The sequence below is a fragment of the Trachemys scripta genome, chromosome 4 (assembly GCF_013100865.1).
Source record: "Trachemys scripta elegans isolate TJP31775 chromosome 4, CAS_Tse_1.0, whole genome shotgun sequence".
In the NCBI taxonomy this organism is placed as follows: Eukaryota; Metazoa; Chordata; order Testudines; family Emydidae; genus Trachemys; species Trachemys scripta.
The window spans coordinates 57,182,678-57,209,158 of record NC_048301.1 but is presented as its reverse complement, the minus strand read 5'-3'; the positions used below and the strand labels follow the sequence as shown (position 1 = coordinate 57,209,158).

Below are 26,481 nucleotides of genomic sequence, written 5' to 3'. Positions count from 1 at the left end.
GAATAGCTAGGGTGACCAGATGTCCCTATTTTATAGGGACAGTCCTGATATTTGGGGCTTTTTCTTCTATAGGCGCCTATTACCCCCTCCACCCCCGTCCCGATTTTTCATACTTGCTGTCTGGTCACCCTAGGAATAGCTCACATGTGCAGGGTCACAGGCTCAACCAGCAGTCCCTAAGCCCAAATTTCTCTGCTCTGTCACCACAGCTCTCATATAGGCTTTAAAAATATACACGACCCACCCTCACATAGCTGAAATAACCCAACGCAAGCAGCATGAAGCCTTCATGAGGATGGAAACAGGGAGGGAGAGCCACAGAACAAGACAGCTAAAAATGAAAATCAACTAAAAAAATGGAAGAAATTAGAAGAAGATGGGAATTAATAAAAAAGGAGACCAAACAAAGTCAGAAAAGGACAGAAGATAGAAAACGGACAGAAATAGATTAACAGATTGTGGCACCTGTAACAGGGCATGATGTGAGGGACATAAGAGTGGGCTGTACCAGATAAGGACTGGGAAAAGTTGAAATATGGTGTTTATGAAGTAGTGTACTTCCTGTGGTGTTTTTTCAAGTAGGTTGGTTATTCAGCATAAAGCCCCTATTAGATCACCACGAGGAATGAATGACGTGGGAAAACCTCTTATAGCTATTTAATGGATATTATCAACAATCTCTCTATATATAGATTGCTGGCACACATACACATCCTTCTAAGCATGCCAAGGCACTAAGGGCTGATCTTTTAAAAAATAAGTTTAAATTTCTTTTGGTTTTATTATTCTTATTAAAAATCAGAAAGCGATAGCATCTGCCAACTATAGAAACTCTGCCAAAGCAACAAACTTTGCTAAAAGAATTAATGGACACAAATCTGACATCAGGAATCAAAATACTCAAAAACCAGTGGGAGAACACTTTAACCTGTCTGGTCATTCAGTGACAGACCTGCGGGTGGCTATATTACAACAGAAAAACTTCAAAAACAGACTCCAAAGAGAGACTGCAGAGCTAGAATTGATATGCAAACTAGACACAATCAACTCCGGTTTGAATAAGGACTGGGAATGGCTGAGCCATTACAAACGTTGACTCTATCTCCCCTTGTAAGTACTCTCACACTTCTTATCACACTGTCTGTACTCGGCTAGCTTGATTATCACTTCAAAAGTTTTTTTTTTTTTTTTTCTCTTAATTAATTGGCCTCTCAGAGTTGGTAAGACAACTCCCACCTGTTTATGCTCTCTGTATGTGTGTATATATATCTCCTCATTATATGTTCCATTCTATATGCATCCGAAGAAGTGGGCTGTAGTCCACGAAAGCTTATGCTCTAATAAATTTGTTAGTCTCTAAGGTGCCACAAGTACTCCTGTTCTTCTTTTTGCGGATACAGACTAACACGGCTGTTACTCTGAAACTTGTCAAACTTTGCTAATGATTTCAAAGGCAGTGTGTGTGTTAAGAAATTCCTGCTCTTCCTCGAAGCGCTTGCTCAACAGTAATTATTCACGAATAAATAAACCTTTAAAGCACCTACCTTGGCAGATTGTACAATGGTGCCATCCTGAAACAAGCGACAACGGCCCTTTTGCGTTGTTTTGACAAGAGTTTGTGCCAAACAGCTTTTTTTGATCTTAATGGTTGCTCGACCTATGGGAAAACATTTCCATCAGTATGTGCAGTACAAACACTTCAGATTCAGTTAAAATTCATTTGCATGACTGGCAAGTAAACTGATTAGTGTATATTACAAAAGCTTCCTTTCTTCTTAAAAATGTTGCTTTTCTAATAAAAATCACTTTTTTGTAATTACTTAGGGCCATATACAGTTCTCAATCTACATATAAAATTCCCTTTGATGTCAACAAATCTTACATGTAGCTGAAGGGTAAAATTTCCAAAATGTGACCTCTGTGAATAAATAAATTTGCAGGCACAGTCACTCATGTAAACAATTTTTTGCACTATTCCTTTTGCATGAAAATGACAGATTTTTTTTTATGGGCAGAACGGAAATCAGGTTCAAATGAATTTTTATATTTAAGTTATATCATCTGAATGAACATGCAAGAGTGTGCAGAAGTTGCTAATACAAGATATTCCCATGTGTAGAAATGGAGAACAGGTGGAAGTCACTTCGACAATATATATATATTAAAAACTTGCATGTATGCACACACATCTTTTTAAAATTAAAAAGTTGTGTGCTGAATTCCTGCACTATTGCTTGGGGATTGTTTACAGAATTTTTCAAGGGCAAATAGAAACGTTATGATTGCTCTTCTAAGTAGAACTTTGAAACTTTAGCAGATGACACTTTAAATTTACAATATATAACATTTATTTTTAAGCAGAAGCTATTGTTCAATAGGTACATTTGATGAAGCAATCTAAACATCATTTTACAGTATGTGCTCTCAGGAAAGAACCTCATGTTCTAATTTAAAGTAAGTACTTTATAGATGTAGTCCTTATCACCTGCTCCAGATGATAGACAGCTGCTGAGATTCTCTGCACCCGTTCCACAGTTTTCTCAGGATTAGTTGGCTCCTCGCTTTTCAAAATGTCCTTGTACAGGTTCAACTGCCATTTCACAGCTGGATCATCAGACTAAAGTCAAGATATTTCATACTGTAGTATACATTTCTCAAATAATAAATGAGCCTTTTTATGTTCTTTAATCTAAAAAAAGTGAATTGAGGGCTTTTAAGCACAGTACATTAGTCCATACAAAAAGAAAGTAAATTCTAGTGTGCAATAGTGTGTCACACCCTCACTGGCCTGTATGGACCTTGCTGACACATAATACAAGTTCCCTAGTGCACGTTACAACAGTTACCTTTCAAACAGTTCTACATTAACACGCACCAGGGATCTTTTAGAGAGCACCAGCAGGGTCCAAATGGGCCATTTAGCACATGGCATATTAGTGTGCACCAGAATTTATACCTTTCTGGTGAGGATTAATGCACTGTGTAGACAAGCCCTACCTTAATATAATGAACACGACTACTACTACTGATTCACATGGATAAGAGATAGATAGTCCCATTTCATTCTCGTCATTCAACTCAGACTTCCCATTTTTCTCCATTATCTGTAAACATGGCACAAAGGTCCACAAACTACTAGGACAGCTGGACTTAAATTCTGTAACAAGGCTCCACGGTTTCTGGTGGTTGCTGGTGAAAAGCATTCTGGGAATTTTGTGGTGTCTTCATGAAAATAAAAAATATGGAAGCTGCTATAGAATTATGTATGAAAAAGAACAATACCCATAGTAGTGTGAACTGTGTGCTGTCTATTTTGATATTAAAATAAATGTATTTTACATTGCACTTATATTTTTTACTTTTCAGTATTTCACAGATTTTTGTTTTGACAATGCAGAACTGCACTGTACAAGCTGCCATGGGGAAGCTGGGGTTTCAGCAGGTCAGTAGGGCACAACTGGGGCTTTTGTGCTTGGGGAGGTGTGGGAGGCATTTTGGGATTGTGGAGTAAAAAGTTCTATTGGGATTGCATAAGGGTCTGCTATAGATCTCCAGGGTCAGACTAAGATATGGATAGTGATCTCTTTAATATTATTAGAGAGATAAATATTATAAGGAATTATGTCATAATGGGAGACTCTAGCTTCCCAGATATAGATTGGAGAATAAATAATACTAATACTGGTATGGCCCAGATATTCTTGGATAGATAGATGACAACTTTTTTCATCACACTGTCATCAAACCAAGAAGATGTGATGCAATTTTAGACTAAGGGTAGGTCTACACTACCCGGTAGTTTGGCGGCAAGCAAATCGAACTTCTGGGTTCGACTTATTGCGTCTTGTCTGGACGAGATAAGTCGAACCCGGAAGTGTCGCCGTCGACTGCGGTACTCCAGCTCGGCGAGAGGAGTACCGCAAAGTCGACGGGGGAGCCTGCCTGCCGCGTCTGGACCGAGGTAGGTTCGAACTAAGGTACTTCGAACTTCAGCTACGTTATTCACGTAACTGAAGTTGCGTACCTTAGTTCGAATTGGGGGGTTAGTGTAGACCTGCCCTTAGTTTTAGTGAGTAGAGAGGACATCAGGGCAAAGCTGGTTGTAGGAAATAACCTTGGATTGAGTGATTATGAGATGATTCAGTTTAAATTAAATGGAAGTATAATCAAAACCAGACAGTCAACTATGATTTTTGATTTCAAAAGGCCTAGACTTTAGGAAATTAAGGGAATTAGTTAAAGGAGTCAATTGGACTGAAAAGCTCAAAGACTTAAATGTAAATGCTTGGAATTTCTTCATTTCAGCTATACACAAACTATCTGAATTTTGCATCCCAAGCAAGGAAAAAAATTGTAGGGAAAGCCTCCAGTCCCAGCTGGACGAATGACCACCCCAAAAAAGTTATTAGGAGTAAGCAGAGAGCTTATAGGAAATGGAAAAAGGGGTTGATCAACAAAAAAACCCCAACCCTAAATCTTGGAAGTTGAAAAATGTAGGAATAAAGTGAGAATTGATAAAAATCAAGTTGAATTAGTTCTTACCAAGGAAATTAAAATAAATAATAAGAGGTTTTTTTTAGTTATATAAATAAAAAGAGAATAAGGAAGGATGAGACTGGGCTGCTATGCAGTGTGTATGGGAAGGAAATTAAAGATAATCTAGATATGGCCCAAAAACTAAGTGAATACTTTATCTCAGTTTTCACAAAGGATAACAAGGAACATGTGCATGAAGGCAGGACGGATGATGGAAACGTGTGTGGAAATGGAAATTACCACATCTGAGGTGGAAGAAAAACGTAATGAGCTCAAATCATGGGGACTGGATAATTTCCATCCAGAATGCTGAAAGAATTGGCATGTATGATTACAAGTCTGTTAGCAAGGATTTTTAATACATCTATTTATTTGGGGATAGTGCAATATGACTGGAGAATAGCTAATGTCATGCCTATACTTAAGAATTGGGGGAGTGATCCCAGCTCTTCCCATCCCTGCTCCGTCCCAGGGCCCACCCCCACTCCACCCATTCCCCCAAGACCCTCTTGCCCCCCCACCCAGCCTCTTCCCACCCAGTTCTGCCCCCTCCCCCGAGCGTACCCTGTCCCCGCTCCTCCCCCTCCCCACTGTGGAACAGCTGATCCACAGCAGGCGTGAGGTGCTGGAAGGGAGAAGGAGGGGCTGATCAGTGGAGCTGCCAATGGGTGGGAGATGCTAGGGGGGCAGGAGTGGGGAGCTTGGGTGCTGGTGGGTGCTAAGCACCCGCTAAATTTTTTCCGTGGGTCCACCAGCTCTGGAGCACCCACGGAGTCAATGCCTATGCCTAGCGCTCACTTCTGGCTTATGTCCCTAAAAACTCATACCTCAGGCCTGGTCTATACTACCCGCCTGAATCGGCGGGTAGAAATCGACCTCTCGGGGATCGATTTATCGCGTCCCGTCGGGACGCGACAATCGATCCCCGAATCGGCGCTCTAACTCCACCAGCGGAGGTGGTAGTAAGCGCCGCCGACAAAAAGCGGCAGAAGTCGATTTTGCCGCCGTCCTCACAACGGGGTAAGTCGGCTGTAATACGTCGAATTCAGCTACGCTATTCACGTAGCTGAATTTGCGTATCTTACATCGACTCCCCGCTGTAGTGTAGATGTACCCTCAGAGTTTCAGCCAGCTGGAGATAGGACATTAGACAGGGAGGGCCAAGTCTCTGACGTGGCCCCAAGCATTATCTCTCTCAGGTGCTTGATGGTCTGGTTCTTGCTTACATGCTCAGTGTCTGATTGCCATATATGGGGTTGGTAAGGTATTTTCTCCAAGGTCAGATTAGCAGTGAACTGGGTGTTTTTCGCTTTCCTCTGCATGTGGGTGCAGGATATCCTGGATATATTTCATTTAATCATTTCCCTGCCATTCCAGGGGTCTTGGGACTGTTCAGCTCGGACAAGAGACAACTGAGGGAGTATATGATAAAGGTCTATAAATCATGAATGGTGTGGAGAATGTGAATTTACTCCTTCACATAACACAAGAACCAGGGGTTACCCAATGAAATCACTAGGCAGGTGGTTTAAAAACATAAGGTAGTACTTCACACAACACACAGTCAATCTGTGAAACTCATTGCCAGTGGATGTTGTGAAGGCCAAAGGTATAACTGGGTTCAAAAAAATAATTAGATAGATTCATGGAGAATAGGTCTATCAATGGCTATTAGCCAAGATGGGCAGGGATGCAACTCCATGCTCTGGGTGTCCCTAAACCTCTGACTGCCAGAAGCTGGGACTGGATGACAGGGCATGGATCACTTGCTAAACTGCCCTGTCCTGTTCACTCCCTTGGAAGCATCAGGCAGCAGCCTTTGTCAGAAGACAGGGCCCTCGGCTAGATGGACCGTTGGTCTGACCCAGTATGACCATTCTCATGTTCTTATGCACACTTAGTCCCTCCTATTCTCTGCCTGTGACAAACCATAGTCTAATCTCTGGTGGGCTGTAATACTTCAGTCTAATTTTGGTTGTTGGGGTTAGTGGGCGGATGCTAAATGGTGTTGGTGGCCTGTGATACACAGGAGGTCAGACAAGATAATCTGATGGTTCCTTCTGGCCTTAAACTTTATGACTCTCAAAGCTACTCTTTCAGGCTGTTTACAGACAAGCAAACATAACTACATCAGTTTACACTTTCATGTAGAATGTTTTTTTTTAAACAATTCAGCTAGAAATACTGGCCTACATTTTTAAAAGTGATTTTGGGTGCCCAATTTGAGATACCTTAAAGGGGCCTGGTAATTCCCAAGTGCTAAGCACTTGTTCTTTTAAAGTTTCTTACTTGTAGTACATGAAATCACTAGTCGCTTTTGAAAATGTAGGTTGTCACTGATTTAGAAAATGAAAATTTCGTTTTTAGAGCAAAATTTTGTGACACAACCTGGGTTTTGTATCCAGGGCCTGATCCAGAGCCCAATGAAGTCAACTGAAAGATTTTCATTAACTTCAACAGCTTTTGGCCCAGAACCTAATTATGAGGATTTGTGTAATAGTTGAGACCCTGTTTTGGTACCATCCTTGCCCATGACCTCTTTCAGGGAAAGTGTTTAAACCAATGTAAATATTAAGTTACTTAAGCAGTGCAAACTTTACTAAGCTTTTAAAAAGTCTAAACTATTTAACTTAATCTAAGGCTTTAGATAAAAAAATGAATAATCTGGTTAAAATTAAGGACAATAGTTCAATATAAAGTGGAAACGTATTCAAAGAAAGATAATTTGGGGTGGGGCAGAGGAGAGTCAGGTTAAAAATTGAAACAATTTTGTTTTCATTAACACCAAAAATGAGATGATTTTAAACAATTATAGCTTTAAATCTAACAAAATGATTTTTTTCAAACATGTTGTGTTTTATAGAACTTATTGAATCCTAAAAGCCAAGCAAAGCTGGAAAAAAAAGTGATTTGGTAGAAAAAAATTGGACAGAAATGATTTTTAAAATTTTCATTATGGAAATAGGAGTAAACATGACATGCAAGTCCAAAACCCATATTTAAGGATGTTAGCCTACACCAATTATATCTCATTTTAAAAAGTTTTTTTTTAATATTACCTTTTCCTGCAAATGTAAATTGTTACGTAAATGTTCTTTGACTTCTTCGTCTGTGTCCCTCTGTGGAAAAGACATAAATGTGTTTTATTTCTGTTTGAGATTTATCTTATCAAAACTTTTGTATGAGATAAATCCAGAATATAGAACAGATATTAATTCAGATACTGCAACATAACACATTTTATTTTAACTACACAAATTGTTGGGAAGAATATTTGGGGTCAATGTCCAAAGAAAGAACTATTTAAATTGTGGCCATAAACCATAGACCAGATCCTGAGGAGAGTTAAGTGTCTGCTAAAGATCTCTCTGGATTTAGTCCTAAAAGTACACATATGTAGAAGGTTAGGAGAAACTGTGTGGGAAAATTGGAAATTGTTTGTATGCCTCCACACATTTTATGCCCTGCAAATGTGTATTTTGCAGGTATAATTACTCGATCACACACTGACATAGTTAATTTGCAACAAATATTTAGGCATTTATGTTTCAAAGTTTGGTTTCTAAAGTTCAATTTTACTATTTTGAAAATTATTGTAAAATTTAGACTTACATGACTGTATCTAATCTTAGCCAAAGAAATCAGCTCTTGATCTCCAGGAGTGCACATATTCAAACCAATAGGAAGCATCTTTTTAAGTGCAGCTACAATCAAGGATGTCTGTATTGAATACAAATCCCCTCTACGCTTCAATTTCTTTCGCTCTTGGTCTTGTCCTCCAGACTACAAGTAAAAGATCCGTAGATAACTGATTACACACAGGTATTCTTTCCTTACACACAAAATGATTCCTCACTGTTCATGGTCCAACCAGACTATAGTAATTGATGTAGCTATATTTTGAATACACCTCTACCTCAGTATAACGCTGTCCTCGGGAGCCAAAAAATCTTACCACGTTGTAGGTGAAACCGCATTATATTGAACTTGCTTTGATCCACCGGCGTGCGCAGCCCCACCCCCATGGAGCACTGCTTTACCGCGTTATATCCAAATTTGTGTTATATCGGGTGGCGTTATATTGAGGTAGCGGTGTAGTTAGAAGCAGTAAAATAAAAGTGAACTGTATGGTTTATGTGGAAAATGTAAAAAAACAACTTCTTGCTATGCAATAATGTGATAGTAATACTCATTATTTTCATAATACTAACCTAGTTTTGTATGTATGTGCATACATTTAACTATAACATCTGGGTCTTATACACATCTTGAATCAGACAGGCACATGTAATTAAAAACTGATTCATAATTATAATAGACTGCTTGTTTGCATTTTTAAAGAGACAATTCAATTCCCATTGCTTAAGTTTTTATTAAGGGCTAATCTGCATTGCTGCTGCCTGATAAAGATTAAAATCTAAAAGGCATAGAATTCAATTCCACCGAACAATAAGGAAGTGGTGTAGCTGTAAAACCGGACTGTGCTGGCTGGGTTGTAGTGTAAGCAATTCTGTAATGACATCAAACTAAACCATCAGCAGCTTTGGTCACCGAAGGTACTAGAGAAAGGTTGTCCTAGGAAAGAGAAGTGAACACAATAGAATAACATTTGATCTGTCTAACCATATTAAACAATGTGAAACTTTATTTAAAATAAAATATTTAAAAAGCATTTCTTCTTTGGATTTGAGATAGCAAATCAAAGCTCTTAGCAATAGCATTGTTTATCATAAAACAGACCCATACAGTTAATTAACTTATGGTAAACAACGACAACCACCAGCACAACATAAATGGCCCAATCCTGAGTTCCAAATCTAGACTAAACTCACATTGAACTCAAGGGGAATTTTGCCGGAGATTAGAGCTCAAAATTGGACCTTCAGCATATGAAAAACTACAAAGAGCAGATGCTTGCATTTAACCCTCCACATCCTCTTCCCTCCGTAAATGAAATGCTAATGCCTTTTGTGTTCATATTATACTGTACAGTTACATGTAAGGATACAGTAGAGGCCATTAAAATACATCATTTGCCAGTCATTATCACATAGTTACCATAGATAACATCTACTATAAGAATAGAGGAAAATGGTTGTAATCTATATTCCACTCTGTAGTACATTTTGGCCAAATGCTGTCTTTCAAATGGAGACCACTGTATATGTAGGCAGCATTACTTAGGCGAAGTATTTAGCAATTCAGAGGGTACACAAAGTGGATGTGGTAGCCTTTCTTAAGGAACTAGCAGCTGCAAGAGATTATTTTGCCTTAAAACTTTGCTTTTGGAAGTGCCTTAGAAAAAGTTTTCTATAGTAGCATTGATGTAATGGCACTACATTTACAATGACATTATTTGTACTCTACTTTGATAGCAGACAAACAAATGCCACAATGTATCACTGGGACCCAGTGGCGTCACTATGCCTCTTAAATATGGGAGGCAGCTTAAAAAGAGGAAGCCATACTTTTTTTCTCACCTCTATTCTTGGGAGGGATATTTTTCCCATCAAAGTTTCTTTATTTTCAATTGTAATTGAGGCTGGAAGGTGTGTGAGAGTAACAAATGCACTTAAAATCAATACATTTGAAAATGGTGAAGAGGTGACTCATTCTGCCTTTGCCACCAGACTTCTGCCTTCCTAAAGTGGCACTGCAGGAAACACTAATTCCTGCTGGTAAATATGCAAGTAGAACTAGGCAGAGAAATTTCAAATATTGGTGACAACAAAACAATGCCTCCCTCTATAGTGATAGATATCTACATAAATAAAACAATGTCTTCACTAGATATGTGTGAGACATGACAAACTGGGTATAGTATGTCCAAATTGTTTGCAATGATAAAAGGAATTTTTTTCTGTCACTTCTGGGGTGAAATACATCAGTTGTTTAGCAGCACACGTGGACAATAAACTTAATGCCTTAAGCCTGATGATGCTAATGGAAACAAGTCCGTAGATGTCAATGGGAGAAGGTCTGGCCAACAGAATTGGAAGAACTGCAAATATAATTATGATGCAAAGGGAATTAGTGTAGGCAGAATATAACTGCCAAAACTGGCCAGGACTTTTTTTCCCTGGAGGCCTCTCATACCAGTGCTGATAAAGCACACACCTATTTACTTGGCAAGGTCTGACAGTATTATTATTATGTTTATTGTTATATATTTATTTATTATCTATATTATTAGTGCCTAGGAGCTCCAGCCTGAGGTCAGATAGTATAAACTACAACTTCACTTCAGAAATGTCATTTGAAAAATGGAAAGGAAAATGAACTAAGCATAGCTAACTGGGAAATAGGGAATCTCTGAATAGAATAGGTAGGGAAAAAGTGGGTATGGTCCAAGCACCCACCCAGCCACACAACAAGAAGGTGTGTTTTTAAATTTTTTTGGGGAGGACTGAATTTACTACATTTCATGCAATCCTGCTAAGCATCATGGGTAGGGAGTGCAATGGAGATTACTCTGGTACAATATTTTACCCTTATATTCGACTTAGAAAGTCACAAACCAAACATGATATGTTTCCTTTGGGTATACTTAGGAAGTGCTCTCCTGATGAGTGATTCAACATATTAAACAAGGTAACAGAAGGCAGAAGGCAGCAGAAGTAGAATGTAGACTTTAAAAATTAATAAGTAGTGTAATGGACTAAATTTTTACATCAAAGGAGCATCTGGTCCTGTTAAGGGGAGAAAATCTGGTGGTCTAATCAAATATAGCCAGTTTTGCAATAAGGAAATTTATCAGGAGTGGAGACTGTGCCTTCACTTTGTGACGCCACTGCTATGATCAATCAAAAGAATGCTTAGAGCCTGGCCATCTCTAAAACAAAAACATAAAGACACATCATGCATTTTGACCTGTACCTTTACTTGCATGGCCTGTGTGAAAGAAAAATACAAGGAAAAAAGTAAGTAAAACAGATGAAATGATGAAAGTTTTACAAGTTAGTAATAAACAGTCTACAGCATCAGAAAAGTAACTAAAACAAATTTGTAGCTAGAACAACACGAGTCTATGAGTGTATAGTTAAGGTGGTCTTAGTGAAGTAATGATTTATTACTCATCTTAATTCCTACCAAATAATCTATCTTTTACATTTGTCAGTTGCTATTTCTCAAACACATGGCATACTGAATAGTTCCAGTAACTGCTGTATCAGATGTGGATACATCCAATAAATCACACCATCCATATTCTAAATTCTTGGTTTCCCTAATTTAATATAGGAGGAATGACTTGGGACTCTGGACACTCCAACAGTGAAGAATATTTCAATCATCAGCAGTATAATTTCCCTTTTATTATTAATTATTATTATTAAATCAAAACTTGGTCGTAACAAAATTATTCTTATGATAAAAGTGGAAAACAAACCTCACAGTAAATATGCAACCAGATATAGCATTTTATTTATTAAAGTAGTATTCTTATTTTATAACAAGAAATTCCAATTTCTTATACAGTGTTACAGAGTGCAAAAGTCATGCCTCATATCTCTGAATTGTACTGTAGCAGGGTGAATGCCCGCTCCAGCCCTGAAGGGGTTGGAAAAGCCCTGCAGAGGGCTGGGGCTGGGTAAAAAGTAGCAAAACCCTGGCTGATTGGGGAATTGGCTGCAGCTGGGGCCATGCCCCAAACTGAGCCACTTCGCCTTATAAGAAGGCCAGAGTAGCTAGAGCAGAGTAGTCTCTCTCTGACAGGAGAGAGAGACAGGCCTGGCTGCAGGGAGCTCACCCGGGGACCTAGAGTGAGGCAGGGCTGGGAAGCCCTAGGCTAGCAACTCCCCAGGCTGCAGGGCCTGGTCCTAGGCCATATAGGTATTGGGGTTGCAGAAGGGCAGCCTGAGGGTGGGTGAAGGCAGACAGTCCAAACCCCTTGTTGCCGGTGATGATTGGCTGCAGTCTGCCCCAGGGCGTGGGGGGGTAGGTGGTGACTGGCAGTAGCCCCGACTGAGGCAACATTGGGATAAGGGGTGGAGGTTCCCCTGGGTGGGGAGACCCAGAGAGAAAGTAGGGTACTGCCAGGGGGGCAGCACCTAAGCCAAGGGCACCAGGGTCTGAGAGGGACACAGGGGCCAATGACAGGCGGATCACTGGCCTGCAGAGGGGGCACCAGAGGCTGGTGAGCTAATTCCCTGGAGGACCAGCAGGAGGTGCTGCAGGGGTGAGTCCACATCTGATTACATGTACCTCATAATGAGAAATAGCATTCATTTTAGATTCAAACTTCCCTCGCTTACATATACATTTAGTCTTTTAAAATCTCTGTTTAAGCATAAAAATTGACACCAGGATTTTTTTCATAGAGGAAATTATTTGTTGCCCAAAGTCATATCAGGATGCTATGCAAAATTAACATAACAAATATCAACTATTCATAATTAGTATTAAACACCCATCAACAAACTAATTTAATCAACAGTGGTTCCTTAGCATGTGAAAATAATGTAATAGAAAACTTTGTCCAGGTTTAAGAAAGTACTTCACATTATTTTAAGCTTCCTCCCTCAATTATTTCTGGTTATCTATGTTTTCTTGTGACACTTTAAGAAGCACAGAGTCTCTCATTTTGGGCCCGGACTGAGGTTTAGCTATGATTCTACATGTCTTTTCCCCTTACATATGTAATAGTGGGAAACATTATCATTTCTACAACTCTGAACAACTATAGTATATTAAATCTTTAACCCTTTCAGGTCAGGAATTTTACCCGAATAAGGCCTTTATGCGCTTTGCAGACTTGGCATAGTAGACATATAATAAATGGTAAGTGAACCAGTGAGGTTAATCCTATTTCATTCAATAAGGATGACTATGACAGTAGTCTACTCATGATTTATTTCACACTGCCAAACAACGTACTAATTCATGGAAACATAGTCTCGGAAGCTGAGTAGATTCAAGGAGATGAAGCACTAAATAGCATGAAATTCAAGACTAAATATAAGATTTCTAAACAGTGTGTACAAATAGAAATAGAACCGAACAAAAAATTTGGATCCAGCCACTCCTGAAATTTAGGGGTGCATAATACTACAAACCTGCCTCAGACCTCTACAAAGGACCTATCAAAACACTTTTTAAAAATCAAGATGCAAGTTTTATGATGTGGGCCCATCAGATATGACCTCAGTAGGAGCTGCAGGTACTTAGCAACCTTGAAAATTAAGCTACTTACTAAGGTATCTATATATGGACTAAGACACATAACTTTAGGCACCACAGCTTGCAAATTTGCTTCTATCCACACTATACACATATGCATATATTACATATATGCACAGGTGTATGTGTGGGAATTTATATAGATCATGTGTAAAACATAATATGGAAAACTTATATCTTTATAAAATCTGCTACATTATCAACAAGTCTAAGAAGGATTGGAAAAATAAAACATTAGTGGAGTGGAATAAGTTTAATATTTAACACTTTCTCTGCCACAAATCTGTTATTTCAATGCAGTCCAAGTAACCAGTCTTTCTCTCACTGAATATTCTCTAACTTACCATTCCCCTCCGAGCAATCTGCTGCCATTTTTTCAGAAAAGAAAAATTAAAAAACTTGCTCAGCTTTAAATACATTTATCTTAATAAAGATTAACAAACAAGTACTGCATAGTCTAAATATACGGTGGATACTCTATCAACTTTTGGGTTATAGTATAGCCATCTGGTAGAAATTGTAGATATTAAAACTTTATCTATGACATAGTCTTTTTTCCTTCAGACAGTAAAAAGATTATTATTTTTATATATATATATATATATATATATATATATATAAAAAAATCTCCCCTGCCAATTTTTTCTATTTTATATAAATATACATTATACATAAGTATTATCACATATATTATAGATAATTGCCTAGAACTCTGGCTTCATTTAAGAAGTACAGAATAGAGTTCAGAAATGGAAGGAAGGAGAATTAAGCCCCTTTTTGTGCTCCCCTGCTTATTGATTGTGCAGCGGGCCAAGCCCTGGAATAATTGAGGAGCATGAGGGCTGCTCCATCTTGCACTGGTTAGTAATAGTTTAAGGTGCCAAAGCAGCAGGTGGAAGATCTGAGGCACAGAGAAACCCCAGCCACACCCATTCTTACCCCAGCCCTATCCTGTACATCAACAGTCAGGAAGTGAGCTGGTGTAGGAACATCTACACTAGCTCCATACCAACAGAGGATACTCAGTTACCAGCTGCACTGACATTAAGTCCAGCATCTGCCAATAGCATGGTATGAAACAGTCACATCACAGGAGACAATTTGGGCCAATATATCTAACACTTATATTAATAATATTTACTCTATGTACATATGCACTTATTTATACGTTACGATTAATAAACAGTAGATCTAAATTCCAGCACTAAACACAATATGATGAATGATGACACAATAAGGAAGTGGAAAGTTTTGAGCTCCTTGATATTAAAATACCGTTTACATTACGGTGAATGTTAAAATGAGCAGCATTATGAAAAGGAAGTCCTGTCACATAATTTACTCTACTGTTTAGTTATCAACAACAAGAAAATGACAAACCTTATAACCAACCAACACAATTTAAAAACTGATGGAATTTATAATTTTTCCACATTTAAAACATTTACTTCAGTTTCCTATTACAATGTTCACTTATTTTAGTAATAGTGCTGAATACATACAAAGTGTGTTAAGAATCATTGTTCATTTCCACCTCTCCTGAATGATGTGTTAAAAACACTTAAAATGGTGCTGCACCTGTATCACACCATATTTTACTCATCACAAAACAAATGCCTGCCTACCTACACGAATGAATTGCTCTGCAATCACTCCTGCAGATATGGCACCATATAAATAAAATATTTAACCATGAACAGTATAAACCATTATTTACATTCAGACATTTGCAATAACCATTCTCAACCCACTGAAACACTATACTCGCATATCTACTTATACTTTTGGATAGAAAGATTCACTGTCACACCTATATATACACACATTTATACATCTGAGCACATGTACAAATTTACATATAAATTATACATATTTTATATAAAAATAACAAATGAGAGATGGGCAAAACTTTAATCCCAAATCCAAACTCTACTCATTCTGTGTGGCTATTTATTTGGTTTTGAATTCCTATGATTTTGATCCTGGACTGGAGCCAGCAACAGGTAGTATATATTTTCTGTTTTGCAATTCAGATGTGGCTGAAATTCCCTGAGAACAACAGTTCTTATGACATTTCCCCTATTCTAGATAGAAGACATTTCATATAATTTCAGTCTTTTGGGATAAAATATCACAGGAACAGTTTAAAGCACTTTGGCAACCCCAAAACTATACTAGAGCCTTAATTTGGCTTTAAAACAAAGCCCCAAATCCAACTCTAAACCTAATCTGGAGTGAATTCAGCCCCAATTATTGACTCCTCATCTTATTTCTAATATGTATATAGTGTGTGTGTGATCTATCCATCCACACACTTTCCCCTCACATATATGTGGTGATAGCCATGTGATAAATTGCTGAACAGTGTGATAAACTGCATTTACTATGCACTTCTTCCTACCTCACCTACACTGTGTCCACTAATTCATCTTCCCATACAGGATTATATTAACATTTCAAATCCCTTAAGTGGCTTCAAGTAGCTGCTTTTTAATAAACAGACAAACAGAAATCAGCTTCCTACAAAAATGTTTCATTCTTTCCTCCGAATGTAGAATTTCCTCTCCAAATGATACTGGTCTGAGGCCAAGGATGGGCACTTTTTAATCAGGAACAAGTATGAAGTCTGATATCTTGACAGTCCAAACTTTTCATTGGAGGACTCAATTTAGTTTTAGTCCTAGTAGGTCCCAAAATGCTGCATTTTAAATTTGACATTTTTATGTTTAAGAAAGAAATTACATGGTAATTTACTTTCTGTCTCTGTGTCCTCTGACGTTAGACTACCTTAGTTACTATGAGTCCATGTGGAAAGATATTAAAAATAGTCCCAAGACACTCTCAGAGCACTCAGAACTGTAAGTCACCGTGTGTTACCCCTTGCCTCTACAAGCACTCTCTGAATCTATAAAAGGTGGATTCCCTAGCCATGTGGATTGAGGACAATGAGAACTGACTATGTGAGAAATTGCCTGAGACCAGCATTGTAATCTGTTAAATTTTAGACACTAGAAAGTGTGTTTTATTTTTGTTTTTATTTCTAACCACTTTCTATTTCTATTACCCTTGCTTTTGCCATCACTTAAATATCTTTTCTTTATTTAATAAACGTATTTTTGCGTTGACCATACAATCACCTTAATTCTGTGTATTAAAGTGTGTGTCCTCAGCTAAACTAACACGCTGGTGTGTGCATGGAGGCAGCGACATTGGTAATTTCTGTGAGTGTCCAGTGATAGCGGCTAGATACTGCAAAGGAATGCTCTTTCAGGGGATTTGGGAACCGGAATTCACTGAATGTTACCTGCAAGGCAAGGTTGAGACTGGCATAGTCTCAAGGAATTTGATGTTGAGGCAGCTAGACTAGTGTGGCAGGGCGCTGACACACAATCTAATCTCCTCCAAAGCTGTCTCTTGCTGAGACAGAGGGGTAAACACAATGGCTTATGCTTCTGAGCACCCTGCAAAAGCATCACAAGCCCACATATATATTTTAAAACCTCTCTAGAACATTTTAAAAGTGGTTATCTGTAAATCTGTGACATATATAAAATACAGTGTGGTGTTTTGTGATATGAAGGTTTCCATCAACACTAATCTGGAATTAACCTGTGCAATTCACTTATGGGCTTGCTGTTGAATACTGTGACCATCCTCAGCTCATGCCAATGAAACCTTTAAGCCATACATTTTCTCCATCACATATATATCAAAATATATTTTGCAGGCATCACCTTGGTATCTGGGCATGTTACAAAAATGAATAAAATAGAGATGAATGTGGTCAGTAATAAGCAACAAAGCAATATATACAAAACAGATATATGCAGAGGATGAGCCCATCCTGCTCGGTTTACAGTAAATGGCAAAATACCTACTGATTTCAGGGGAGAGAAACCAGGCTATAAATGTTTCCTTGCATAACTTTCACACAATATTGAATTTGTAATACACTAAAGACCACATTGCTGCTTTTAAGATAAACATTCTTTTGTACATTTAATCTTTCTAATGCTTTGTGCAAATGTATTTAATTGGTTTCTTGCATGCTTATTCAGCAAACATTTAATCATAAAATGTGATAAGTATAACTTTCAGTGCAGAAACGTTTCTTCATATTTATCATAAAAAAGCAACTGCATTTTTGTGTGCTCTATCAGCAGAGAAGCAGTAATTTGGTTATATTTTCAGAGCTATTCTGACTAAATATAAAACAAAGTGAAAAATATGATTCCGGTTTAATTGATCTTAACATTTTTATTAACTTACTTTAGACATCTTGCTCTTGCTGTCTCCTGTTAAAAATGCCAAATTGTTGATTTCATTCTGAATCACAAAATTTTGTTCTTCTCTCTTGAAGTTCTAAAACAAAAATCACTAAAGTTGAAGTCATGAAGATTGTGTGTGCCACAGTTATATATACAAAACACTGAAAGATAAGAAATGAGAAATAGTATCTTACATGTGATTTACACCATAAGATAAAAACCTCAGCTACCATTTGGAAGAGTTCATCAGAATCTGCATCTGGTTTCTTGAGCCAATTTGCTCTGAAAATAAAAACAAGTGATGTTTACAATAAGAGTTAACTCTACATAAATATTATTACGGTATGTGACTAAGTGGTTGTGTTTGTGTTGCTAACTTTAGAATGAAGTGAAGTGGCACTCAAACTTTCTAAGTGCTAATGTAGCTTCTCTTTATGTCTACCATGAATCATTGTTCCCTCAGAGTGCAAAGGGTTCATTCAACTCTAGAAAGAACCTCTGACTGTACTGGAAGCTGGTTCATGGCCTAAATGATCATGTGCTTTATATACTGCATGCAAATCACTCATTACAACTAAAGAGAAGTTGAGTATTTCTGATGTAAGCTTTAGGTGTTTTGTTTAAAATAGCTACACCGACTTTACATTCACGTAATCTGCCCTGATCATCTTTGCAGTTGAGTGGGTACACTGGCTCACCATCAAAACATCATGCACTGGGTTAAAGATATTTCAAAATCTTTTTCTTCTGTATACTTTCTTATTTAGACCATTCTCTACTTTTCACTAAAGGTTCTGGAACAAGATTCTGGATCTTCACATGCCAAAACTGGCACTGCAGAAGGAGATCATTTTCAATGCTATAAATAAAATTTTTAGTAGAAAAAAATCAATAAAGAATAGCAATTTCCTTAGCGCTAGGGTTTTGAAAGTGTCTACATAACAAGACACTGTTTGGTTCATAGAGTAATAGGGTTGGGTCTACGCGTAAAATTTGGGTCAACCTAGCTACATTGCTTGGGACTGAAAAAATCTGTTTGACATAGTTAGGTTGTCCTAATCCCCACTGTAGACACAGCTAGATCGACGGAAGAATTCCACCCATCAGTGAGGTGGATTACATACATAGACAGAAAACCCCTTCCATTGATGTGGGATGCATTTACACTACAGCACTAGAGTGGCACAGCTACAGTGCTGTAGCCAGAAGGGACCAAGGCCAGAAGGGACCATTTTGATAATCTAGCCTCACTGCCTATACAACACAGGCCATAGAACTGCTCCAGTTCAATCAATCTTTGTTTAAAAATTGCCAGAGATGGAGAATGGTTGGGAGCCTATATGTCTCTAATACCACTGTGGAATGCTCTAGGAGAAACCAGAGACAATAATAAACAAAATAAAAGTTTATTCTCTGCACTAGAAATAAATCAGCACAAAAATAATTCATGCCTGAGGTTTATGACTAATATTTTGGAAGTACTCTTTCGGAATATTTCATTCAGAGGATAACTCCTAGGCAGCCAAATTGTCCCTCCATTTCAAATATGCAACTCCTCCAAGGGCAGAATTTCACCTTCTGGGCTTCCAAACTCAATTTTGTTTTGGGGTTTTAGTCTGCATAAGTGCTGACTGTGCAAGTGCAACTGCTTTCCAGGAATGAATTTTTCAGTAGGTCCCTTTTCTAGGGACCACAGTAATATAGACAGGGGTGGTAGCACTACCTATTAATAGGGTTGCCTAACCCTTCCCATTATTAGACCCTGTTTTCAGTTGCTTATAATTTTGCCAAACTTGAATAGTTCAGGCTGCAATTTTCTATGCTGGGTGTCTGTCTCAGGCTGTTTGTTTGTTTGTTTGTTTGTTTGTTTGTTTGTTTGTTTGTTTGTTTGTTTGTTTGTTTGTTTTTTGCGAAGACAAAAATTTCAGACAAAACAGTTCCAGCCATTTCTGAGAATGAGGTTAAGGGAAAATATGTTATTTTGCCCATGTAAAAAAATTCTGGTGACCTTTGCTTTGAATAAATCTAATCCCAGATTTTGGAACAGGGATTTGAAAATTGGCAGGGATGAAAATTCAACCAAATTTGGCCAAGTTATAAATCTCTGAAAAATCAGTTTGCACATGCTCAGTAAATACTTCTTTGACATTAGCAGTTAAAATCGCAGAAGATTCATCTGCAATGGGTATGATCAAACTTCTCACTGCCCTTAGTGCTGACCAGACTGTGCATGCACCCTCCCCACAAAATAACTCAGCATGCTCCATCTCCTCACAGCCCCGTGTATTGACCAGACTGTGCACACATCACCTCAGAGTAGCCGAGCATTCTCCAGCCCAGGGATACAGGGGCAAAGCCAGACTTTCCTTGTAATGACTGCTTCCAGCTGCCCTGGGCTGGGCTGGGGCCACACACTGGAACAGAGAGCAGGGAGCCTGTCTCTCTTGTGCTCTTGACCCATCTGCTGGCATCCAGGGAGTGATTTGAATGCAGAGGGGACAAAAGATGGACAAAGTGGGGAGGAAAAAGACTAGGATGGGACTAGGAATCTAGTGAGGCTGGGACTGGAGATGGGGGCAAGAGAAATTGTGATTGGAACAGGGCCGGCTCCAGGGTTTTGGCCGCCCCAAGCAGCCAAAACAAAACAAAAAAAGCCGCGATCGCGATCTAAAAAAAGCCGCGATCGCGATCTGCGACGGCAATTTGACAGGAGGTCCTTCACTCCCAGGTGGAGTGAGGGACCGTCCGCCGAATTGCCGCCGAATACCTGAACCTGCCGCCCCTCTCCGGAGCGGCCGCCCCAAGCACCTGCTTGAGAAACTGGTGCCTGGAGCTGGCCCTGTTGGAAATGGCTGGCAAGAACACTTGGACTCACTGGTGGAGAAGGGGTGGCTAGGACTGGGAGTGGAGTCTGCAATAGGGAACTGTGAAGGGGCAAAGGAGGCTGGAACTGGTTGGACAAGCAGAATAGGACAGAGTCAGGGAGAGACTGGGACTGAACACCAGTGAAAGAAACTGGGGATGGGGGTGGACAGGGAGAAATGACTGGGAGCCAGTTGGCTGTGGGGGACAACATTGAGATCAGACAAGAACCACGGTGGAGGGGGAGAATGAGACTGGCTGGACAAGGACACTTGGACTCGAAACCAGTGCGGGGATGCGGGCAGAGATGGAGGAGAGGCAGATCTGACAAGGAGCTGGGGTGTGGGAGAAAACTGAGTGAAGCTTGGCAAAGACACTAGGAAAAAGGAGAGGAAGTGCGAGGGTGTGTGTGTAGATGGGATGAAAAGCCCAGAGAATGAGCCTGTGACTGGGAGTCAGTGAGAGGTGGAGACAGGGAGGGAAGAACTGTGACTGGCTGGGCAACAAAACTCAGACTGGGACGAAAAGCCTGAGGAATAAAGACTGGAACTGGGTAAAGAAGAATGGGACCTGGATAAGGAGCCAGGCGAAGAGAGAGGATTGGAACAGGGGTAGGTTAGAGGGGACAAAGCAGAAAGGGTAAAGCTTGAGGGTGGGGACAGGTAGAAGAGTCTGTGCCCAGTAGTGCACACTTCCCTCCAGAGTCTGGAAAGTAACCCAAGATTCTGGAGTTTCAGCATTTCTCTGATGTCAGGAGAGACAATATCAGTAAAACCCACTGACAATGTTTGTTTCATCCCCCTCTAGTGCTAGTCAACACAGAGGATGACAACCTACTGCTGCTTTCAGTTCCCCATTAGGTCAAGTGGCAGAGATGTGTGCAGTGGATCTTAAGGTTCCAGCCCATGGAGTATCATGGGATGAAATTTCTGAGTTTTTTTCAGTTTAGTTTTTTTAAAAATAGGAAACTATACACACACAACTACACCAATAGAACATTATTAAGGTTGCAAAGTGAAGCACTCATAGTAAAAGTCAAGTCATGTATTATGACACAATCTTTGATTACATGATGACATACTATTTTTTTCCACAGGAACCATGTCTCATTCACAGCACAGGGTGGACCTGCTCTGGGGATAAATTAGGGTTGTGTAGTAAAGAAGGCATTTCTCTGTAACACCCTTGCCTCATTTGTCAAAAAAGTTAGAAGGTGGGTTGTGAATTCGGCAAGGGATTGCAAGAAGAGAAAGGACAATCTCATGGTTAATATAGTTGACTGTTGCCCTGGAGAACTGGAGTGCATCCCTGCCTCTGACACAAAGTTTCTATGTCATGCTAGGCAAACTACTTAAACTAGATTTTTCATAGGTGGCCACTAACTGTGTGTTCTTCGTTTTCTGGGTGTCCAAGTTGAGATGCTGGGGTCTAATCTGTAAAAGTGCTGAGCACTCACAACTGCAATGGAAATTAATGGGAATTGTGCTTTGAAAGTGGCATATAATGCTAAGTATTCTGAAAAATCAGGTAGCAGTTGTTTCAAGTTTGGAACCCAAAATAATTTAAATTTATAGTAATTTGTACCTCTGCCCCTCATCTGTAAAATGGGAATATGACTATCCCTCTGACGTTGCCCTCTATATGTTTATGGAAATATGCTTATAAGTGTAAATATAACATAATTGGAATATACTTTATGCTAGATATGTCATGTGACATTTCTTTGCAAAAGTTATAATCTACTGAATATATTCATCCTATTTGTATGCATGTATAATTTTTATATCTGAAGTTATAAGCATTGGCTCTATGCTTATATTTGAAGTGTTTGGGAGTATTTAGCTACAATGGACTTTGGGAGATGCCAATCCACATCTGAGCTTTCCTGGAAACATTCCAACTAACATGTAAACAATGGCATTGGCCTGCAAAAAGCTGAATCATTCATGGACATGACTTGCCCAAGTGGCTACAAACTCCATCTTGTTGCTGTGATTTTGCACAGAAGAACAAAGAGGTTTCCATCCACAAGAGAGAGAATATAAAAGGCCCTGGAAGCCTCTCCATTTTGTCTTCAGCTGGCTCAAGAGATGGCCTGGATGACTGGAACAAAGAACTGTAACTACAGGGGTATGAGGGATTGCTGGACCCAGGCCATAAACTACATTGTTGGTCTGAAAAGGATTGTACCTGAGATAACATCTAGGGTGAAAAGTTAGTATATGTAACTAGATCCTTAGTGTATTAAGTTAGCATTGCAAATTTTGATTTATTTTATTTAGTAACTTACTTTGTTCTGTCTGTTATTACTTGAAACCATTTAAATCCTACTTTTTATTCTTAATAAAATCACTTTTGTTTATTATTGAACCCAGAGTAAGTAATTAATACCTAGGGGAGCAAACAGCTGTGCATATCTCTATCAGTGTTCTAGAGGGCGGACAACTTATGAGTTTACCGTGTATAAGTTTTATACAGAGTAAAATGGATTTATTCAGGGTTTAGGCTCCCAGAAAGACTGTTAACTGAGAAGCCCCTGGGCTAAGTGAATCTTAGTTTCTGTGAACTGCAGGGGGGCGAGGCCCATCCTCTTGGTCTGTGGTGGAGCCGACTGGTTTGTTTAGCTCAGCAAGACAGGAGTGGAAGGAAGTCTTTTCTGGAAGTGGGGTTTGTTCTCAGTGGTATCCCAGCACATCTAGTGACAGTCTTGAGGGAGTTTCTGTGACCAAACCCATCACACCCTCATCTCCCAGGAGTGTTGTGAACATAAATTATTTAATGTTAGTGAAGAAATCAGATACTATAGTGACAAGACATAGAAAATGTCATGAGGATATTATTAATTCTGTCTTCAGAGCAAGGTTTGAATACTGTGCACTAAATAAGGCCTGGGGCTACACATTGAACAATGAGGATAAAACAAAATACTGAATAGCTGCTCATTCACAGAGCACCATCCATCCTGTACAATGAGCAAGGCAGGGATTCTGTGGGGAAAAACAGTATCCGACCATGTATTTAAACAAGCACAAGGGGACCAAAATTAAAATTGGACAGACAGCCTTAATTCTTGCATTCCCTGACTTTTGAGTTCTTGACTTTGCAACCTTAATAGTGCTCAACATAATTTTTTATGTAATTTGAAAAAGGGACAGGATTCTCCAAAAGGATCTCTACTTCAATTTATATCTTTTCATCATCTTTAAGATTTATTTTGTCTTGTGCAAGTTAAAAACGTTTCAAACGGTCTTTGTGCTAGTGTTCTTAAGCATTTTGCAAGTTAAAGAAAATAGGCTACTCTGTAGTAAAAGGGGAAAACTATATTCTGCCTTTCACCCCCAACCCAGCAAAGCACTTAAGCATGTGCTTTACTTTAAGCATATGAGAAGTCTAATTGACATCAACAGGACTGTTCATGTGCTTAAAGTTAAGCGAAAGCTTACGTGTTCCTCTGGATCAGAGACTTACAAGATAAAGCTTCTTAGGACAGGGGACCTTTTATATTTTATAAATAAAGTACCCCTGTCTATATCTGGACTAACGTAACCATATCCATTTCTGGGCCTCTATGAAGAGTTTCACATTGCACTGATCATACTGTCCCTGAGATTTAATCTTCTTAGCGGAAATCCTTATCAGTAAGGTTTTATTTATAGGGTTGAGATTCTGTACCTTTGAGTTAAATTACTCTTGGCTGTGTCTTTGCTCTGCCCTTATTTATCCTTAGATTCTGAATTCTTCAGTTATATTACCCTCTGAATTTAAACTTCTGTTAAAGCTACTGCACACTTTTCCTGACCTAACTAAATTTAGTAGGACTTGAGGTCAGTAATGTTCTTTTGTTCTATTTCTTATTGATTTTTCAGGAGGGCTCTCCGTTCTTCTTTGTGTCGAATGTCAAAGCTATCAGAATTACTATTTGTACACTTTTCAGAACATTAATTAAAACAATTTACAGATCCACGGAGTGCCCTTGACATGACTGGGCTGGCAGGTTCCTATTTATCCTACCTTTTTGGTCTTGAAACAATTTGCTTCTCTTAGCCTGAATGACTACTTGTTGGCAGAATTAAAAATCTACTTTTAACACACTTCCTAGACCTTCACTTTTAGAACTCCATTATGGTAAACATCATGTGTTTGTACTGTGAAGTCTGTGTATTAAGGAAATGGAAAATTTCTTACCAATAATTTCCTTTCTGCTAGCAGCATCTCCCACAATTCTACACACCCTGGATGGCTCATGGATCAAATATCAAGTGGAATCGTTACCATATCACCATCTTTCTTGGTCTAATGTAGTTATTTTGTTATTTCAGGAATAAGTGTTTATAATGTTATGCAAGATTTACAGCTTCGGAATACTCATCTGACAGCTGGCAGAGTGGCAGGGCTGAGCCAAAACACTGATCTGCCTCCGTAAACTGCAAAGAGAGGATATCTGCTGAGATGTCCAGTATTGTGGGAGATGCTGCTAACAAAAAGGAAATTATTGGTAAGAAATTTTCCAATTTCCATTCTGCAGGCCAGTATCTCCCACAATTCTGGACATCTGGGAAATAGTGAGCAGTTAAAAAGACATAGGAAGAGTTATGAAACAGAAGTTTAGCAGGAAAGAATTACCTCCCTCTTTGTGAGCTTGCTTTCACCTGTATTATTTCTGACCCACTGGCTGAAGTGTATTCCTGCCAAAGGAGGCCACCTCTGCAGGAGATAGAAAGTCCCCCTTGTAGTGCTTACTGAAGGTGTTAGCTGTAGACAAAGTGACCATTTTGCAAATTTCCAAAGTGGACACAGGAGGTTGCTAAGAATCTCATGCAGTGCACCTTTATCTCTTCTGGGACACTTCCTCTGATGATTTTGTAGGCTTCCACAGTACATAGTCTAATCCTCCTAGCAATGGAGGACTTGGAAGCCTTGAGTTCCTGGCATTTCAGGAGGAAAAACACAAATAGGGAGCCTGATCTTTTTGCGGATTCTGTATGCTTGAGATAGATTTTCAGTGCTCTTCTGACATCTAGGGTACACCACGACTTTTCAGTTGGATGTTGTTTGGTATAGAAAGAAAGAAGCACAATCTCTTGGGAAGCATAGAAGGTGGAATTTACCTTAGGAAAAAAAGAATTCTGGTATCCTGAACACCACTTTGTCTTTGTGGAACAAGCATACCGCCTTGGAGAAAGTCCAGAATGGCTGGAATTCCTGGATTTCTGGCATTTGCACTATGCTCCTGTCACAATTTGTTGAATATAGACCAGATAGAGGAGTGTGCTTTTAGTGTTGATACACACACACATAGGCAAAAAGCAATATCTTAATGACTCTGGAGGACAAACCGAAACTTTCTAGTGATTCCCTCTCAACGGCTAGGTTGTTAGCTGAAGCCATTTTGGGTCTGGATGAAGAAGAGGACCTTGTGAGGGGATGTCCTGTCTCCACAGAAACTGGTATGTGGGCTCCAGTGTCAGCTCTATCAGGTCTGAGAACCAAGGTCTCCTCGGCCAATAAGGAGTTATCAGTATTACCATCATCTGTTTTATTTTCTGGACCACCTTCCCCTGTAGTGGAAAGACAAAGTAGGCCCTGTGGCCAACTCAGCAATAGAGCATCTGACCCTTGTGAAGTATTTTGGCCTCTT

At 39.1% G+C, this 26,481-nt stretch overlaps 1 protein-coding gene across 1 annotated transcript in view; it reads right to left on the bottom strand.

Moving 5' to 3' along the window:
* RYR3 (ryanodine receptor 3) overlaps positions 1-26,481 on the bottom strand; it is a 563,198-nt gene that overhangs the window by 94,232 nt on the left and 442,485 nt on the right. Inside the window, exons 71-78 of the mRNA XM_034768994.1 lie at positions 18,176-18,263; positions 17,983-18,075; positions 14,058-14,078; positions 11,413-11,427; positions 8,149-8,319; positions 7,596-7,655; positions 2,486-2,617; positions 1,545-1,657 (exon numbers count right to left, since the gene is read on the bottom strand). Coding sequence (XP_034624885.1) covers positions 1,545-1,657; positions 2,486-2,617; positions 7,596-7,655; positions 8,149-8,319; positions 11,413-11,427; positions 14,058-14,078; positions 17,983-18,075; positions 18,176-18,263 — 693 coding nt within the window. The remainder of the gene's footprint in view (positions 1-1,544; positions 1,658-2,485; positions 2,618-7,595; positions 7,656-8,148; positions 8,320-11,412; positions 11,428-14,057; positions 14,079-17,982; positions 18,076-18,175; positions 18,264-26,481) is intronic.